Here is a 20,553-nt window from a genome sequence, read left to right on the forward strand (position 1 = left end):
AAGAAGGCTCAGATTCTTCTCGAGCTTTTACAAACTCTCGTCTGGCCCATATAGAGAAGACACAGCTGTCGAGCAGTATGAATGATTTCATGCGTCACCAGTGTGGAGCCCCAGGATGTTTTACCTGCTCTAATCAGAGCATTGAGGAGTGAGGATCACAAATCAAGTAATGCCCCTGGCACATACAGCTTATGGTCTGGAGAGGAAAGAATTGGAAGGAAAAAAAGAGAGTAAGAAGTACAAGAAGGAGAGGGGCACCTGGGCGGCTCAGTCGGTTGAGCGTCGGCCTTTGGCTCAGGTCATGATCCTGGGGTCCTGGGATCGAGCCCTAAGTCAGGTTCCCTGCTTAGCGGGGAGTCTGCTTCTTCCTCTCCCTGAATCCCTCCCCTTGCTTGTGCTCTCTCATGAGCTCTCTTTCTCTCTCTCAAATAAAAATCTTTTTTAAAAAAAGTACAAAAAGGAGAGAGAGGCGTAAGAAGAGTGAGAGGAAAGAAAGCAAATAGAAGGAGGTACCTGTAGTACGGACTGCTTCAGTGCTAGTAACATGTGGCATGGGACAGGGAGTGCGGGACAAAAGCACACTGCTGTCCTCAGACTCAGTGAACTGATGTGGAAGACAGGGAGTTCATAATCCTGGTTTCTCTACCCTATTCAAAGTATTCCCTTGTCCCCCTTTTTTCTTGTGGGGTGTGGGATGCCCTTCTGACAGATATTTCTCTCTGGGAGTAAATCTTTGTATTCAGTATTCTTTAATTCTCTACTCTGTTTATTTCAGACTAATAGGGAGGGAGAGAGAAGTAAAAAACTCACTTTCTGTGAGAATAAATAAACGTAGTTTACTGCTTCACAAATATTTCAGGACTATTTCTATATCTGGAGCACTATAGGAGATACTGTCTTTCAGGGAGACAGGAATATAAATACATTATGACAAAGAGTGAAACCATTGCTGTTGAAGAAAAATGGGTCCCTAGTGCTGTGGGAAGACATGACTGTTGGGGTGAGTCAGGGAAGACTTCCAGGAAGAGGTGACATTTTAATCTTTGCAGGTCATCAGAGACTCTTCCTAGGCAAGAACACCAAACACAGGCTTTAGTACTACCTTATGGAAGCTTGAATCTGCCAGATCTTTTCTTCACGAAATGATTTCATAATTTTTATTCTCAGTAAAAAAAATGTTCCTACAAAGAGATAGGAATTCACTGAATTCGCTCTTGATGCTCTCTCAGATATTCTTGCATATGCGTCCATGTCATGTCGGTCAGGGTCAGTTAATATTTCAGCCATTTTTGAAATAAAATCTAAAATGGTATCTGAGTGATAATGGAAAATGTATATTACAAGAAACTGCAAATTACTTGACTCAGTTAAAGACTCTGCTTAAGTAGTCTGCTGCTTTCCATAGGATCCAAGTCAAGTTCTTTTTTTTGTTCTTTTTTTTTTTTTAGGGGGGTGGTCGGAGGGGGCAGAGGGAGAGAAAGAGAGAATCTTAAGCAGGCTCCCTGCCCAACTCGGGGCTCTATCTCACGACCCCGAGATCATGACCTGAGCTGAAATCAAGAGTCGGATGTTTAACCGACTGAGCCACCCAAGCACCCCGGCAAGTCAGGTTCTTAAAACATGGATCTTGATGAAACTGTGTAATGCGAAATTCGTGTGTCTTATTTTTTTATTAAGCTTTTTGCATCGCCATGATGAAGCATTCTCCACTGAGCCCCTCAAAAACAACGGCAGAGGAAGTCCTCTGGGCTTTTATCACGTGCAGAATGTAAGTGACATGGACATTTTTGCCAAATGCACTGTAGGTCTGGGGGTTGTTTGAGAAGCTGGTGTTAGGCAGTTGTCCTGTGTGGGTGGCCGTTGGCTTTCTCAGCCCTGGAAGGAGGATTATCCAAGCTGCTTTGTGGTGAGAGTAGACAATGGAGGGAGTGGCCCAAGCAGTGAGGTAATCCTCAGTGGACTGAGCGGCCAGCCTTCTCTGAGTTACAATGGGCCCCATGAATGGTGTGGGGGTTGGGCTGCCAATAAAATGTTCCATCAGTTTGAACGTAGTGAGTTGTTTCTAGTGTTTCCTTCCTAGAAAAATAAGTGCATTTAGTGAGTTTTGTTAGATTTAACGTGTTGTCCTTTAAACTATAAGATTCTTAGATTGCTTAGCTGTAGAAAAAATTAAATTATCTTTCGTAGCTAAATTAAGATGCAGTCTCTTTTCCTTGCAGCTGATGGTATGATGAATCCATTAGTGCCCCTTATAGCTTTCATTTGTGGAGTAAGACAACAGGCCTTCCGTCTCTTCTAGGAAGGGTCACCGAGACTCTGTTCAAAGTCATGGTCCTCATCACAATAGCTAACATTCTTTGAGAGCTTATTTCGTGTCAGTCACTGTTCTGAATGCCTTTTGTGTGTCTTCATTCATTTAATCCTCACCTTTATACCATAGACCATCATAACCCCCGTATGACAGCTGAGATAACAGGCACAGAGCAGTTAAAGTCACTCACTACGGTGACAGAGCTAGGAAGAGGCAGAGTTAGGGTTTAAGCCCAGAGCAGTGTGGCTCTGGTGTCCAGGATCTTCACCACGACAGGAAACACTCTCATTATCTTGCTAACCATATCCACTCTCTAAAGTACGAGCAGAAAGGACAACACTGAAAATGGAACAGCAAACACAAAACACCCTGTTTTCTTTTTTAAGGTTTAATTGCATGAATATAAGCATGCATGTATCTGATAAATATTCATTGGGATAGTGTGCATAAGGACTGTGCCTGGCACGGCTGGGGAGTGAGGATGAATCACAGAGGACTATGCCCCCAAGAGCTTAGGGGAAATAAAATGCATATGTGAACAGCAGTAGCGCATGATCTAGAAAGGTATTCCTTAAATGCAAAGGGAGTAGAAAGAAGGGAAGGTTATTTCCATTAATAGAAGGATACTTTGAGTTATGTTGGGTGGAAAAAGGAGGTGGGGAACTTCCTGAAGGATATGGTGTAATAGTAAAGGTGGTTGAACTTGGTATTGTACCTGGTGCCTGGTCAATAGTCATGTTTTTCTCACTGTTGTTACTATTAAATCCGGCACTTGAAGTATGGGAATGACTTAGAGGCACAGAGACGGGGGCAGGCCTTCCAGGCAGAGCTGTAGCCTGGGCCAGTCCTCAGGCACCACAGGGGAGCGAAGCGCAGGCAGGAGGAGCAGCGGGTGAGTTTGTGCCTAAACAGTAAGTGTGTGAAGGGGCAGATGATGGAGGGTCTTGAAGGCCTAGAACTCTGTAAATTTGCTTTAGAAGAAAAACCGGGGAAGAGCCCCTGTCTTGGTGTGGGAGGCCTGCAGAGTCAAATACCCAGCACATACTGGCTACTCAAAAGTGCTAAAATTCTGATTGCACCAAACGTGTGTGTTTGTTACAATCATTCTTTGCTTAATCTATCTTGGCTTTCTTCCTTACTAGATTGCAGTGGAGGTCACTGAATCATTTGTGGAATATATCAAAACCAAGCCGATAGTATTTGAAGTCTTTGGGCATTATCAGCAGCACCCACTTCATCTGCAAGGACAGGAGCTTAACAGGTTTGAACCAGAGAAGCAAAGATTCTTGTTGTTCGTCTTGTTGTTACTCCTATCCCCGCTTGCCAGGAAGGAAGAAATCTTTTAAGGAATTAAGATAACCGAAGAATAGTTTTCTATGTTACCTGGTGTTTCCTCTTTAGAAACATCACCACCTTTTTTGTAACCCACTGAACCACTCATTATAGGTAAAGCACATTGAATTTTGCCCAGCTGATCTGGAGTACCATCTCTTCTGTAGGAAGAGACTTCGAACAGCTTAGAAAGTGTGGGGATAAAACATGAGGCTTGTGTGTAATTATTTGTCATTACCCAGAACTTTAGGGAGCATGAGATAGGTGGAGACATCACAGTTGGTGAGGAGAGCAACAGTGGGGCCTTTGGGTGGTGGCAGAGTGTCGGTGTTAACAGAACATTTCTCATATTGCACTTACTAGCTAAGATCCACAGGGGACTTTTATTAAAATACCTGAGCCTCTGTTTCACTTTGTGGGATTATGTCTGATGTCTGATATCATGCCTTATCTGAAAGTGCAAATGATCTGTTTCTAGAGGGGTTTTAAACATGCCATTAATGTCAACATGGGACCCTTTCTCAGCCTTGAACTTTGTTTCCTTACTTTGCAGCCCACCTCAGCCATCTCGTCGCTTCTTCCCTCCGCCCATGCCGCTCTCCAAGCCAGGTGAGCCCCTCTCTGGGTGACACGGCTCTTATTCTGATGGCTTTTCAGACAGAAATCATTTTTACATGCCCGTTCCACTCCCGTGTATCCTTACATATTCCTGTGTCTAGCAGGAACTGGAATTCTTGGTTCCTGATTTAAATAAGTTAAGAAACGATAGGGCTCCTTCCCTGCCAACTCTCTGGTCTTCTTATTGGAGATTTTGATAAACTCCCTCTTCCTAAATCTCTCTGCTTTATATGCAACTCCTCCTAACTGTTGGGTGATTGGGCATTTCTTTGCTTATCAAATGTATTCTGCATGTTCATTCATCTTGTTTTGCTTTTTCTTTATTTTCATCCTTTTTCCTCATTGCCCACTTGCCACCTTCCCCCCCGCCCCCACCCTGTACTTGTTCTCCACCTCCGTACTCCCGCTCTCCATCCTGCCTTCAGACCATGAGAGAAAGATTGAACTGGTTCGGTTTCTCATAGCGGACTATGTGAATGCGCATGTGTTGGACGCATTTTCTGAGCACGCCAATGCACTTGCTTCCAGCGCTGTTGCCACCTTCCAGGAGGGGGCGGACCCAGGGCCGCCTTTTCTCTCTCTGCCAGTTCCAGGCTGCCAGAGTGAGAGGGCACCCAAACGAGATGGTTAGTAGCTGACTGAGCTCTGCCTTAGATGTAGAACCGTCCTCAGGGACTTACTCTGAAGCCTGGCTCTCTGTGTAGGAAACACTGGCACTGCTGTTTGCTGCTTGAACCGCATCTAGGGTCTAGCACATTGTCCAGAATACGTTTCCTTTGGAGAGATGTGAGGACACACCTTCTCTACTTGTGCCTTTTTCACATCACCCGAGGGTGCTGGCGGGAATCTCCCATATGTTTGTTCACTTGGATTCTTGGCAATGGTTCTTTAATTTTAAAGATTTTTACTAGTAGGTGGGTTTTTTTAATGCTTCAGATTTTGCTTTTTGGCCCTCCGATGACTACCAGAGTCAGTGACACTAATTTTTTTCTTGACTAGCAGCACCAACTCACGTGGAATTCAGCTGGAGTGAATAGTGCAGATAGGCTAATATTTGACTATACTATATGGGTCATAAGGTCCCTTTAGGTACCTCGTGTCAGTGGGTCATCACGATACCTTTTTAAGATGGCAGGCTAAATATTCGAATCTACTTTTTGTAGATGAGGAGACGTACTTCCAGAGATTAAGCGATTCAACCAAAGTCGCCTTATGGTTGCAGTTGAATAGTAGTAGATCCCAAGTCACTGGACTCTCACTCCAGTGCTCCCAGGTTCTGAGCAGAGAATGTGCACATTAGAATCACCTGGAGGGATTTCAGTCCTCTCAGCAGACTGGGTCCCACCCATGGAGATTGTCATTTAATTGCCTGGGCTTCGGTTTAAGATCCCTTTTGCAGGGAGGTTTGGGAACCACCAGGCTGGAGCACAGGTCTTCCCTCATGCACTCCAGCTTTGAGGAGACCCCGTGAGGTGTGAGGCTCTGCCCACATTGTCTCTCCCACATCATTTCCATGCTCAGCATGCCCCAGAATAGGAGAGTCTAAGGAAGGTTTTTGAATGGTTTTGTGAGCACATTTACTCTGCGCAAAACCTGTTTTCTTGTCAGTAGATACTGTTTGCTCAGAGGGAGAAAGATACCAACTCTCCATTTTCCGAGTTCTCTGAATTTAGAGGCACTAATGTCGTAGATGGTGACGTTTATCTGGGTCTTCTACTCTTGTTACCTTTCCCAAGTGTGTCCTTAAAGAGCTTATGCTTTTACTAAGCAGACTTGGACCATATTTTGACATTTTCTAAAAACTTTTTTAAGTTCCAGCTACTAAGTTAAACACCATGAGCAAAACCAGCCTTGGCCAGAGCATGAGCAAGTATGATCTTCTGGTTTGGTTTGAGATCAGTGAACTGGAGCCTACAGGAGAGTAAGTCCAACTTTCTAAATTTTTAAACAAAGGCTACGTTTTTCAAAGTTAGAAAACGTAATTTTGAGTTTCCTCATATTCAGGTTAAAGAATCATTGTCACTGTTGAATTCCAGTTTTGAATTGAATTTTTGGTGGTGTTGGTATTATTCTTTGAATTAGATGTTTGTCAAAGAAGTGACCGTCCAGAGTAAGAATTTGCCTTCGTATTAGCAACAGCAAGGACACAGAGACTGGCACTCCGTATGGGGAAAGAAAACTTACAGAGCGGATTCCATCAGCATCAAAGTAAAGGGAGTCAGAAGCATATTGCACATAATATAGTCAGGACTTACCTTAATAATCTCAGTGAGAGGATTGGGGGCAGAATGTTTCTTTAGACCAGGGCTTCTCAACCTTGGCACCGTTTTGGTCTGGATAATAACCTTTGTCAGGGGGGACTGTCCTGTAGGACATTGAGCCGCATCCCTGGCCTCTACCCACAAGATGCTGGTAGCACCTCCCCTCCAGTGTGACAACCACAGATGTCTTCAGACATTGCAAATCACCCCCAGTTGAGGATTGTTAACCTAGATCAGAATAATCAACATCAGCTTGCTTTCTCTGAGTGAGCTGTGTTAGAGTAAGGGGTGAATGTAATTGTTGTTCACAGTTGTCTTGAAAATACTCTTGGAAAAACACACAGAAAAGATCCCATTCCGAAACGGAGGCAAGGGGCTTTATCAGTTCATATAAAGGGTAGGGAATAAATGTTACCCTGATGATAATGCTGAGTACCGCCGTCACGATCATCTCCATGGAATATTTTTTGAGTTCCTACTCTGTGTGAGATATGGCCGTATCAGTCCTATATTTAATTGTCAGTAGTGACATTACTTTAAGAAATTGTACTTTTCATAGACAGATCTATAATGTGATTATAACTTGCATTATGAGGGAGACATAGTTATGGTAATTTACTGAGTGCATTGCGTTCTGATTCTTAAAAACTACCTAAAATCTGAAACGATTCCTTTCTTCCCTCTTGACACCTCCTGTTGCACTTGTACATTTATTTATGGAATATCTGTTACGCAAGAGGATGGGATGGAGCCGAAGGATGTTACTGTGCTGTGAGCCCTTCGGTCTAGTGAGGGTGGTGTGGCATGGATAAGCGAAAAAATTCATTAAATGCAAATGACTGTGTGGTGAAGTGCCCAGATGGCGAGCAGGACAGGGGAAGCAGAGACCACGGGGGCTGTAGCGACAGGGAGGACCTTGTGGATGAGGTGGCACTCAGCACAAGCTTCCCATCTAACTGCTTTCTCGTGCGTTTCTGTTTTTATAGGTACATCCCGGCTGTGGTTGACCACACAGCAGGCTTGCCCTGCCAGGGGACGTTTTTGCTTCATCAGGTACTAATGAGGGAGCCAGAGAGGGCACAGAGCTCTTTCTGTTTCTCTGCTTTTCCTCTCCACTTTAAGTGGATTTGGGGATTGAAGAGACCTTGTCCTTTTTTTTTTTTTTTCTTTTTTTGTATGTTTGTTTTTTAATGTTTCTTTCTCAGACCTTGGCTTATATTATACCCTTGCTTATATATGTAAATATATTTTTGTTTTATTCAATTACTATAATTTGTGCATGTCCCAATGTCATTTTATACAATTCTGTTTTCTTGTATACGGTTTTCATGTTTGGAAACTGTTCTTTCACAGTTAAAAGTTCTTAATGGAGGTAGAGGATTGAAGTTGCAATGGACTAAAAATCTGGCCATGAAATGTAGGTCCTCCTTTGGTAAATCAAAAGTAGATTCAGTCAGTGCTCAAAAATGCTTGACTAGGGCGCCTGGCTGGCTCAGTCTGTGGAGCATGGGACTCTTGATCTCAGGGTTCTGAGTGGAGGCCCCACATTGGGTGTAGAGATTACTTAAAAATAAAATCTTTAAAGAAAATGCTTATGACCCAGGCGGGCGTAGGAGCTGAGGTTCTCACATTCTGGGTCATACGAACTGGTCATCTGTTCTTAAAGCCATGTCAGAACCTGGTTCTTCCTCAGCCCCTGACCTATATCCCTTGTTTAGAGTAACAGTGGGGACAGCATTTCCCCCTCTCTCCAGACCTCTCCTCTTGCCCAGCCCTACACCATACAATCCAGAAAACAACACACAAGAGGAAATCTTAGATTGTCCCAGCTAAATTGCAGCCTTGCTCCGTTACCTAGGGCATCCAGCGAAGGGTCACGGTGACCATCATCCATGAGAAGGGGAGTGAACTCCATTGGAAGGATGTTCGTGAGCTGGTGGTAGGTGAGTACATTCCATCGGCTGAGGTTGGAGCCAGGCTTTTTCGAGGAACGCAGGGAATGTGGGGAAAGAGTACTGGAGAACACTGAGTGTGGAGAACATGTGGCCTTGAGTTTGAAACTACTCTTGTTTCTCAGCCCCCAGCCTTGGGGGTATGTTATTCAATCAGCCGTTATTTTACTCAGTTACTGTGGGACTGGTTCTGTGCTAGAGGTTTGGAGAGGGCATAAGAGAAGTTTCTGCTTATTGTGAGCTTGCAGTTTTGTTGAGGAGACAACGTATGTATGTTTAAAACAGTTCAGGGTACCTGGCTGGCTCAGTTGGTGGAGTGTGAGACTCTTCCTTTCAGCGTCATGAGTTCAAGCCCCATCCTGGGTGTAGAGAGTACTTAAATATATATACTTTCAAAAAAATAGCAAATAAATAAAGCAGTCTGATGAGTAAGTGGCAAAATGAGGGCAAGTGAGAAAGATCTGTGCTGAGAACAAACAACAAAAAGGATCCAGGAGGGTCTGAATAGATGCAGGAGGAATGAGAGTGTTTTCATCTGTTTTGTTTTGTTTTCCACACACAGAAACATCTAGAATAAGAGAGTCCGGAATGTCTGTAGCATGCAAATGGCTAGAAACCCATGGCCCAGGTCACATGATGAAAAGAAAAAATTGACTAAAGCATATAAGCTTTAGAGTCTAAGGCAGGGTTCTGAATCTTTTATTGCCCTGAACCCCTTTGGCAGTGGCGAATCCTCAGAATTATGTTTTTAAATGTAGAAAACAAAGTACCGTTGACCCCTGAACAACACGAGGGTTGGAAGCACAGTTGAGTATTCACTTGTAACTTTTGACTCCCCAGGACTTAACTGCTAACAGCCAGCTATTGACCAGAGCCTTCCTGATAACTTAGTCAATTAACGCATATTTTGTATGTTATTATGTGTTATATACTGTATTCTTAAAGTAAGCTAGAGAAAAGAAAATGTTATTAAGAAAATTGTAAGGGGGCGCCTGGGTAGCTCAGTCGGTTAAATGTCTCTTGATTTTGGCTCAGGGTCATGAGATCAGGCCCCGTGTCGGGCTCTGTGGTGGGCTTGGGGCCTGCTTAAAATTCTTTCTCTCCCTCTTCCTCTGCTCCCCTCAGCTCAGGCAATTGCACTCTCTCTAAAAAAAAAGAAAAGGAAGGAAGAGAAAATACATGTACAATGCTGAGTGTATTTATCGAAAGAAATCTGTGTGTAAGTGGACCCCTGCAGTTCACGCCCATGTTGTTCAAGGGTGAGCTGTATACAGGATTGCACAGGGAACTAATGGTACTGAAATTGTTCAAATACGAAACAGATTTATAATATAAACTGCTCCTTATATTAATGCATTAAGTGCATTAAAGAAGCAGTGGGTCTAATTTCTATCATTCAGGGTGTGATGAATGTCAGGATATTTTACCTTAGTGTGATATGAAACCTTCTGTGATTTCTACTGTGGACAGAGTCACAGGTACTGCTGATTTTCCTGTGGATTGACCCCTCCCTTCATAATTGAAGGAAATGCGAAATTTCAGTCAGAGGTTCATGAAAATAAAGTTGTAATTTTTTTTCCCATTTAAGCACATGGACCTCCTGAATTCTATACATAGACTCTGAGTATCTATGGACCAGATTAAGAACTGCTAGAAGGGAGATTGTACTCTCTTCTGTCTAGGGTAGTTGTTTTCAAGCTTTTTTTTTAATGAACACTTAGTATAGTGCTTTCTCCGTAGCAGGTACATTTCTGAATGCTCTGAAAATATTAGTTTATTTCATATAACATAGCAAACATATAACATGGGTGTAAGAATCATGTGAGGGCAGAATTATTTTGTTTTTTTTTTTAAGATTTTATTTATTTATTTGACAGAGAGACAGCCAGCAAGAGAGGGAACACAAGCAGGGGGAGTGGGAGAGGAAGAAGCAGGCTTCCCGCCAGGCAGGGAGCCGGATGTGGGACTCGATCCCAGGACCCTGGGATCACGCCCCGGGCTGAAGGCAGACACTTAACGACTGAGCCACCCAGGCGCCCCGAGAATTGTTAATCCCACCTCACAGATGAGGCTCAGAGAGGTTGAGCAATATGCCCAAGCCTCACAGCCAGAAAGTGTCGAAGCTGAGATGTGAACCCAGGCAGTCCAGCTCCATAGGCTGTGCTCTTGCCCTCTGTGCCGTACATCCCCTGGGGTTCCCTTAGTGTTCATTTGAAAACGGTTTTGAACAAGAAGGCGGTATAATGAAGGCAGGGGTTAAGAAGTTTATGTAACTGGAGCATAGCGTGGATTGGAGAGGGGGAGAGGTGCGCAGCCAGGAGACCAGTGCTATGGCCACCGCAGTGTTCTGGACAGGAAGGGGATGGCCTTTGCGAGCGGGTGGTGGTATTGGAAGTAAAAGTTGAGATGAATATGAGAAACTTTTTGAACAGAGAATCAGCCAGGTTTCACAGTGGACTAAAGGTGGGAATTAAGTGGCAGGGGACACGGAGAATCGTGGGAGACCACTCGGTGGTGAGCCACGTGACCCTTCCAACACCCAAAGGTACCAGAGTTTAAAAGTCTCTTTGGTTGAATGAATTTCTGTTGTGTTTCTAAGTGTACCGTGTCCTAGTTTCTTTATTCTTCCTTGTAGGCCGGATCAGGAATAAGGCTGAGGTGGATGAGGCTGCGGTTGATGCCATCCTCTCTCTAAATATTATCTCTGCCAAGTACCTGAAGTCCTCCCACAACTCCAGCAGGTAGGGCCCCCGTGCAGCCCGATGAGTCCGCCCTGGGGGAGTTGGTGGCTCCTCCATCAGATTCCTTGTTCACCAGTGACTGCGCTTCAGGTGCAGAAACAAATTCCTTTCTTACTTCAGACATCCCTTTCCTCCCTGCTGCCCTGCTCTCCAAAAGTAAATAAATCAATAGAGATCGGGGATGTGGGTCAGCTACCCGTATAGAATGAAAACGTTCTGTCCTGTGTGGAGTTTGAGTAGATGTAACACAGTCTGAGAGACAAGAACAGAAAAAGAAAATGCAGCATGCTACCCAAGGGTTTAAAAGTACAAATTAATCATTGCTGAGACTGAGTATTTTCCTGTGAAGGGGTTGCTGTGGAGAAAGGTCTGTTGGTCCTGAGTGTCATGGAAACGCGCTCTCCCCAGCATAGCAAACCCTCTTGTGTTTAGCCTTGGCTGCTGCCAGCAGAGGCTCCAGGAGTCTCAGTGTTTGCTTTTCATTTTCATTTACTCATAAAGGTGATAAATTAATATATATAAACTCTTCTGAACAAGGTTGTCTGCTATAAATAAGGAATTTTATTTTTAATTTTAAATTAGTTTCCCTTAAAATTCCATTTTATAATCAAGTGATGACAGTGCGTAAAGTACCTAGCCAGTCTGCTTTCCCATGTCCGACTGGAGATAAATCTACTGGGGCCCCCACTCCCTCCCCAGGAAAGAAGATATGTCATTGTGCGCAGACCCCAGTCCAGTATGTGGCAAGGGCTGGGAAGTGGGGTGGCCTCTGTGTTACATTAGGACTTCTTTATACCTCTGTCTGTTCCTGAAAAATGTGCTCACATCTGTGTTAGAGAGAGGAGAAAAATGAGACAAAAAGCAGAAACAGGATTAAAAGTTTGGGCCAAGGGGGCGCCTGGGTGGCTCAGTTGTTAAGCATCTGCTTTCAGCCCAGGGCCTGATCCCTACTCTGCTGCGATCCTGCTTCTTCCTCTCCCACTCCCCCTGCTTGTGTTCCCTTTCTCACTGGCTGTCTCTCTCTCTGTCAAATAAATAAATAAAATCGTAAAAAAAAAAAAAAGTTTGGGCCAGGATTCATTTTTTCCCCATTGTTTCCTTGTGTGACAGTTTCACATAGAGAAGAGGAAAAAAAGCAAATGTCTGCTTTTTGCCTGTAGGAGGAGCTGCAGGCACTGTGAGAGGGAGGGAAGGAATCTGAGAGTGTGTCTGCATGGAGGGGGGCAGAGGTCAAGAGGCATGCTGTGGCCCTGCCCGGTCTCTTCCTGGGCAGAATTGTGAACAAACCCGTTTCTCTGAAGTCAGCACTAACCCCACAGGGTATTTTCTCCAGCTGGACACCAATAGCAGATATCCAGCTGGCATTCACCATGTTTTCTTTGCAACTCTGAGAAATAGATCTTTAATTTCCCTAGAATACTTAGCAAAATACACAGGACAATGATGTTTGGTTGCCTACATTCGAGTAACCTTCAGAAGTCCTTTGATTCATACCCAGCCATGGATCTGATGCTGTAGGAGATTAATTTGGCCTTTGTTAGAAGCAGCTTCTTTCACAGAAGAAGTTGAGAGTTAATTAATCAAAAAACTTAGCTAAAGTCAAGTATAATAAAAGGATATGCACTTTAAACATTTTAATTTAAGCTATATAAATGTGCACTAATTTGTGAAGCTCTTAGTGTAGGGCCAAGGCCTTTCCTTAAATTGTAGCCTTACTTACTGAACTTCTGATTGTCTTTCTTGCAAGACCATGCCCATAATTCATCATCTGATTTTTAATTTGGTAGAACAAGAACTAGAAACCTATAAAGAATCTAAATGCAAAATCCTTTAAACTTTTTCTCATTTATCATTAAAATTTTATTATTTGCCCCCCCTTTTTTTATATTGATTGCACCCAGACTTAAAAAACAATTGTTTTTTAAACAACTCAGCATTATCACATCTTTTAAAAAACGTTGAACTTGGGGCGCCCGGGTGGCTCAGTTGGTTGGGTGTCTGACTCTTGATTTTAGATCAGGTCATGAGCTCAGGGTCATGAGATCAAGCCTTGCGTCTGGCTCCGTTCTGACCCTGGAGCCTGCGTGGGATTCTCTCTCTGCCCCTCCCCCTGCTCGCTCATGCTGTCTTGCTCTCAAAAAACAAACAAACAAACAAAAAACGTTCAACTTAGTTTTGTTTCGCACTAAACAAAAATTCCTTTTGCCCTCGTGTTTCATGGATTTGCCTAATATTTGATTAAATTAGATGATTATAGTAAGTACGATTTTATAAACAGGTTCAGGACCAAATACTATTAATACTTGATAAGCGCACCACTCAGCTCTTGGAAGCAAACTGTCTGGCATATGAGATACCACTAGTTTAGGATGTTCAGGGCGAAATGGACATCCTGCTTTACATTTTAGGAATACGGAGAGCATAAGTTAATTTGGCAAGTTGCTAAGTGGAATTTGGTTAAGAGAGCTTTTGTTCTGTTTGCCTAAGGTGTAATGTTGAAAGTTGACCTTAAAGAACTCCAGTGTGGGGGCGCCTGGGTGGCACAGCGGTTAAGCATCTGCCTCCGGCTCAGGGTGTGATCCCGGCGTTATGGGATCGAGCCCCACATCAGGCTCCTCCGCTATGAGCCTGCTTCTTCCTCTCCCACTCCCCCTGCTTGTGTTCCCTCTCTTGCTGGCTGTTTCTATCTCTGTCGAATAAATAAATAAAATCTTAAAAAAAAAAAAACAAAACTCCAGTGTGGGTGTGCGACGCACATTTACCTATGAGAGCTCTTCCGGCATCCTGATAGTGGTGTGTAGCCCACAGGGGTCCACTGCTGCTTTTCTTCCCAGTCCTGCTTCTGTGTTACCTGATTGACTTGGTTTTCCCTTCACTCCACAGCAGCTTCCTACCGTTTCCAGTACTGAGTCGCCTGCAGACAGGGTGTTAATAGAGGTGGTGTCCACCATCCCTTCTATGCCCAGCATGTTCCTTAAGTAAATGTCTCAGGAGAGGGACCCATGTCATTGTAAGCTGTCTATCAAATTGTGCCCCATGGAGTTCTCTGTTAATTGTCCAGTTGGATTCACTTTGCTTAACAGCAAATTTGTCTTCTTTTATATACTGTTTTCTCTTTTGCTTTTCTTTCCTTTTTCCTTTGCTTTTTTGTTCTGCTACTGCACTAACGAAAGCCTTTTCTATGTTTTTGCAGGCTCTTTCTTGATAAGGATATTCCTAGGTATTTTCTGTTTGCTTTTTTGCACATAAAGATTCTAGTTTATCAAATGCTTTATGTCTTATGTTGCTTAGACTACTGTTTTAATTTAGTAGTTTTTCCCCATGCAGACCTAGGATAGAGCAGCCCCACCTTATCCTGTACCCTCTGTGCCCTGGCTTTTCCTGATGCGTGTACAATTTCACATACAGCTTTTTTAGTGATTGGTAGAGCTCTCCTTTTCTCGTTCCATGGACTAAACTTGTCCATTTCATTCTTAAGCACCTTCAGGTTTTCCTCTGCAAGATAACGAATTAGAGTGTTCCTCCCTCCTTTCATATGGAATCTCAGGCTGAGTCTTCTGTTCTTCTCTTTGTCTGTCCTCTCTCTGTCACAGGCTTGAAGTTTTGTTGCTCTGTAGCTTTGCATAATTATTCACTGTTTTCTTGGTTTTGTCTGTGAGGTAGTAGAGACCAGTTTGGCTATTTGGGCAGCTGAGTCTATGAGAAATAGCTTGTTTATTTTTAAACATTTCTCTTTCTGCTGTCAGAGCTGCTAGTCTCTATTTATTTTCTTCTTTCGGGGTAGAAAAAGATACTGGTTCAGTAGTGAAGGAAGTCTTTTCCCATCTCTCATCATCGAGGGAAGTTATTTGTCATAGGAAATCTAGAAAAGACAGCAATAACAAGGCTACCATTTGGGAAGGAGTGAGGAGGAATGTGGAAGGAGGCAAAGTGTGCAGGAAGTCTTTCTCGCTGAACCGGGTGAGAGCCAGTAGTGATGGAACATGTGCAGAGTAGACAGTTCTCATGGGGCCCCGGGGCGGGTGGGGACCGCGGGCAGAGCTGGAAGCTGGGCTGTCACTCAGTGCAGCGCTTTGGACTAGGCTGCACAACGGATGTCAGGTCAGGTCTGCAGGGCTTTACCAGTAGGAAGAAAGGAAGATATTAGAACAACTTAAACAGTTTCTGGGTACTTACCAAGTCAAGCTTCTAGTTGTTATGGAAGCGTAAGATTGGTTTTCATGTGGATTTTTTTTTGAAAACTGAAAAATAGTAGTTAGCCAGCTTTCGTATTAAAATCATTCTTGGGGCGCCTGGGTAGCGCAGTCTTTAAGCGTCTGCCTTCGGCTCAGGGCGTGATCCTGGCGTTCCGGGATCGAGCCCCACATCGGGCTCCTCCCCTGGGAGCCTGCTTCTTCCTCTCCCACTCCCCTGCTGTGTTCCCTCTCTCGCTGGCTGTCTCTCTGTCACATAAATAAATAAAAAAATCTTTTAAAAAAATAATAAAATCATTCTTTTACTGTAACATCAGCTGAGAATAGCCTCTTGTTCCTTTATTTAAAATTAGATTCTCTGTACTTAAATTGTTCTGCGTGTTTCCTCCGTCAGGCCTCACAGGTGTTGGTGACATCTCGAGGGCCCAGTGGAGCTGGACTGGGATGTGAAGATAGGCTTGCAGGCTCCTGAGGATTTGCTTTCTGCTCTTTGTTGACTGACAGAGGTGCTTACTTAGGCTTTCTTCCTTTAGTTTCTATCCACAGGCACTTATCTTTTTCATCTTAATCTCTTTGATTGATCTATTTTTATGTTTATAGGCAGAGAAGCAGGCTTGTCGAGAAAAAAAAAACAGAGCTAAGTGCTCCTGGATGGTGGGTGGGGCCAGAGACTGGGGGCCTGCCTTTTCCTTCCAGAGGATAAGGGCTCCACTGTGTCGTTAGACTTCGATATGTTGCAAGTTTTCGTTGGTGTAGAATTCGGTAGTGTTATCGACAGAGTACCTGGACTAAGGTGACTTCGCTTCTTCTGGATGACTCCCTCTTGCCTTTCTGACCTCAGGACCTTCTACCGTTTCGAGGCCGTGTGGGACAGCTCCCTCCATAACTCTCTCCTTCTGAACCGAGTGACGCCCTACGGGGAAAAGATCTACATGACCTTGTCAGCGTACCTAGAGGTGAGGAGACTCTGCGCCTACATCACCACAAATGGCTAGGCCTGGGCAGTGGGCAGGTTACCCCAAGAAAGGAGGAGGAAAGATTCGACTGATTTTTTTGGTCAGCTGTTTGCTACTGTTCTGATTGTATTAGCTTCTGTTCCTAGTCTCTGTGTAATCACGAAGTCCTACAACAGGGCGCCTGGCTGGCTCAGTCAGAAGAGTGAGCGACTCTTGATCTTGGGGTTGTGAGTTCGAGCACCATGTTGGGTGTAGAGATTACTAAAAAAAAAAAAATAAACTTCAAGAAAGTCATATGGCTTCTATTATAACTTCAGTTTTAGTAACCTAATCACCTTCTTCAAAGAAGGTATAATTTTAAGAAAACTTGGCCTCTTGTTTTCACGGCTGTGAGCAGAGCCTGTAGTGATTAACAGCACAGACCCTGGAACCAGCCTGTCTGAGTTCGGGTCCCTGTGCTGCCACTTACTGCCAGCGTGTCCCTCCACAGGGACTCTCTCTGTGCCTCAGTTCCCTCATCTCTTAAATAGGAGTGATAATGATGGCATTTACCTCAGAGGTCATATACAAAAGCATTAGAACAGTGCTTGGCACATAACAAATAATAACTATTAGCCATTATTTCAAAAGAAAGTTTTTTTAAAAAGTTGGGGAAAATAAAGCAGCTGCAAGGACTACAACCTGATCTTGCGCGTACTATCTGCTGAGCTGCTGTTGAAGTCATTGGTAGAGCTGAAACCGTCCAGCCCGCACCTCTGCAACCAGCTTTCCGACTATGCTGGTGCTCGGAGTCCTGCCGCAGATGCTCTGTCTGCATTTAACTGGAGGCCACTGCCTTGTGCTTTCAGTTGGATCATTGCATCCAGCCAGCGGTCATCACTAAGGACGTGTGCATGGTCTTCTACTCCCGGGATGCCAAGATCTCGCCGCCACGCTCTCTGCGCAGCCTCTTTGGCAGCGGCTACTCAAAGTCCCCAGACTCGTAAGTTTCTGAGCTACACTTGTGTGTAGCTTCCGGTTGGTTTGCCCACTATAGAATCAGCAGAGTCCTCGGGGTCCCTGGCTTGCTCTTTCCAGGTTGGCTTGCCATCTGCTACCGGGAGTGCGGTAACTTGGAGGTGTTGGCATTTACCAAAATCCTGACGGATACATGAGTGTGTGAAGGAAGGAAGGAGTATTACATTGTGAACACTCGCAGAACAGTTTTGCAGGGACTAAATGTTCTTTCAGATGTCATTAATTCTGATTACCACTGGGATTTTCTTCTTTTAAAGATTTATTCCTATTTAAGATATATCAAAATATGTCAAGACTAACACAGATTACCTGTGCCTCGCTACCCAGCCTAAACAATAAGTGTTACTAATACATGGAAGGTTCAGTACCCTTCACAATCACATGCGCCCAATTCGATGCTCCTCATTTCATTCTAGTCAGACTTTCCCCCTCATCTCTTCTCTTGTGGTAAGGCAGATTTTTAATTTTTATATTTGTATTATAAGGTTTTGGTTTATCATTCAATTTTATTCCTCCTGTTGAAGTAATTCAAAAGATTGGGATGAAAACAAACTCCTTCTAGGAAAAATATGCTTCTTAAGTTCAGAATAAGAAATGAAACAAGAAATGTCTGTAATTATATTTGAGGGTGGGCTGCAGTCCCTACACAGGAGACAGTGTTTTAAGTAGAAGGAATTGAGATTTTCCTGTTTTTGTGCTATAAGAAGTTAAACAGTTGTTTGTTTTAATTTGAATAGCAATCGAGTCACTGGAATTTATGAACTCAGTTTATGCAAAATGGCAGACACGGGTAGTCCAGGTAAGCCCTTATGGATTGGGGAGGTGATAATTATCTTTGCCTGTGTTTGGAGTATATTATGTCAAAAATCTCTCCTACCCATGTGGGATAGATAGAAAATTCTTTAGAAACCAGATATATTTTATAAGCCAGTTTTTTGGTGGCAGTGAGAGTTACCTTTTTCTGAGTTACAACACCGTTTGGTTTGTGACCTGCGAAACTGTTATAAAAATTGTAGTGAACAAAATGTCATGAGGTTGCAACATATTATAAAAAATTTGGCTTGGCAAACTTCATAACCCTTTCCCTTTCCACGTTAGCGCCAAAGATACCTTGGCAGGGTAACTTTACAGGTGCTGTCAAGCTAGAATTCGAACTTCCTGTGCTCTAGGAAGACAAATTATTAAGTTGAATTTGTGCTGGTCCTTTTTGATGTCACTTTGGACTGCTGCTGTTCCTCTAGCTTGGTGGTCTTGAGCAGCCCTTTGCATTTCTATGTTTGTAAACCAGAACGTGGACAAAAGTCAGGGTTTTTAAAACACATTTGATTAAGGTGAGTTTAAATCATTTTAGAGAACACATACAGAAGAAGGTCAGGTCCAACAGGTAAGATTTAGATTAAAAAAAGAATTTGAGTATGAATCCAAGTCTCAATAGCAGCTAATTATAGTGTCCAGATACTTCCTTGAGAAACTTTCTTAATTAACATAAATTTGTGTCTTTGATATGTAAAAACGGTATAACATTTTTTTAAATTAATGGGAAATGATGGGGCTGAAACCTTCTGTCATCTGCAGTCCTGAGCTCCTGAATGTGGGGTGTGTGCGGGGGGTGGGGAGGATGGAGAATGGTCCTTTCCTACTTTTTTCATATGGGTGTATTTCCATATATTTGGAACCATAGGGTATAGACTATTCAGTCTTTCTATATTTTCACTTAACACAATAACTTGGGCATCTTCTCAAGTTGCATCTTCATAGTTATCAAAAAATATAAAACTCAGTTTTAAAAGAAGTTCAGAGAATTGCTTTGGGGGAAAAGGGGTGAATTTTTATTAAACAAAATCCCATGTATCTTGACTAAGTGTCTTGGTTTGCTGTGTATATGAATTATTTGTTTGTTTTGAGCTAAAAATGCAATCAGATTTTTCTCTTAAAAAAAAAATTCCTCTTGTCTCAGGCATGCAGAGGAGGAGAAGAAAAATCTTGGATACATCAGTGGCGTATGTGCGGGGAGAAGAGAACTTAGCAGGCTGGCGGCCCCGAGGGGACAGTCTCATCCTTGAGCACCAGTGGGAGTTAGAGAAGCTGGAGCTCCTTCACGAGGTATCCAAGGGCAGGAAACGCTCAGATGAACCCTTGAGCACAACTCCCGAAGTATCAGACACACACTCACTTTCTCTTTGTGATCTTGGCTTTTCAGCTTTCAGTCATGATGGAGGCATATATTGCTTATTAGGATCCTAATGAGCTTTGGGGCACCTGGGTGGCTCATTAGTTGAGTGTCCAACTCTTGATTCCGGCTCAGGTCATGATCTTGGGGTTGTGAGATCGAGCCCCATGTCAGGGTCCTTGCTTAGCAGGGAGTCTGCTGAAAATTCTCTGTCCCTTCCAGTCTCCCTCTGCCCCTCCACCCTGCTCACATGTGCGTGCACTCTCTCTCTCTTTCTCAAATAAATCTTAAAAAAAAAAAAGAATCTTAACAAGCTTTATGTTTGCTGAGGCAGTTGTGTTGATTTTCTTAGGTGGAGAAAACTCGCCACTTCCTGCTGCTGCGTGAGAGACTTGGTGACAGCATCCCCAAATCCCTGAGTGACTCGTTGTCCCCCAGCCTCAGCAGTGGAACCCTCAGCACCTCCACCAGCATCTCCTCTCAGATCTCTACCACCACCTTTGAAAGCGCCATCACCCCCAGCGAGAGCAGCGGCTACGACTCGGCAGACATTGAAAGCCTGGTGGATCGAGAGAAGGAGCTAGCTACCAAGGTGTGACTCCCTTCCTATTTGCTGAGCACTTTCCCACCGTGAGAGCCCTGTGAGCTGGTTGGATTTTTCATTTTCATCTTTCTTTGAGGGCCTCTGTTTCAAGGCCTGTACTAGCTGTGAAAGTAGAAATAAAGAAGACTCCATTTCTACCCTTACTGAACTCACAGGTGACTTGGTGACAAGCATATAGTGGAGCTATGTGTCTGGAGTCTGGGGGAGCCAGAGGAGAGGCCTCCATGGGCTGGTGCTGGTGAGCTGAGCTCAGAAGGCTGCACCAGCAGGAGCCACGTGGGCTACACCTTCCGCGCTAGGGAATCACACGGGGGACGTGGGGAGAGGCAGGAGATGGAGTCTGAGACATGGGGCAGGAGCAGCTCTTGCAGGATCTGAGGACTGGACTAGATTGTAGC

The 20,553-nt window shown here is 43.9% G+C and overlaps 1 protein-coding gene across 2 annotated transcripts in view; it reads left to right on the forward strand.

Annotated features, from left to right (window-relative positions):
- KIF1B (kinesin family member 1B) overlaps positions 1–20,553 on the forward strand; it is a 121,041-nt gene that overhangs the window by 90,802 nt on the left and 9,686 nt on the right. For both annotated transcript variants that reach the window (XM_008694741.2, XM_008694738.2), the window contains 12 exons: positions 1,678–1,768; positions 3,454–3,572; positions 4,197–4,252; positions 6,074–6,182; positions 7,509–7,575; positions 8,381–8,465; positions 11,110–11,215; positions 16,250–16,364; positions 17,213–17,346; positions 18,119–18,180; positions 19,339–19,484; positions 19,904–20,143. In XM_008694741.2, the coding sequence (XP_008692963.1) occupies positions 1,678–1,768; positions 3,454–3,572; positions 4,197–4,252; positions 6,074–6,182; positions 7,509–7,575; positions 8,381–8,465; positions 11,110–11,215; positions 16,250–16,364; positions 17,213–17,346; positions 18,119–18,180; positions 19,339–19,484; positions 19,904–20,143 (1,330 nt within the window). The remainder of the gene's footprint in view (positions 1–1,677; positions 1,769–3,453; positions 3,573–4,196; positions 4,253–6,073; positions 6,183–7,508; positions 7,576–8,380; positions 8,466–11,109; positions 11,216–16,249; positions 16,365–17,212; positions 17,347–18,118; positions 18,181–19,338; positions 19,485–19,903; positions 20,144–20,553) is intronic.

The sequence above is a fragment of the Ursus maritimus genome, unplaced genomic scaffold, assembly GCF_017311325.1.
Source record: "Ursus maritimus isolate PB19 unplaced genomic scaffold, ASM1731132v1 scaffold_32, whole genome shotgun sequence".
Lineage (NCBI taxonomy): Eukaryota > Metazoa > Chordata > Mammalia > Carnivora > Ursidae > Ursus > Ursus maritimus.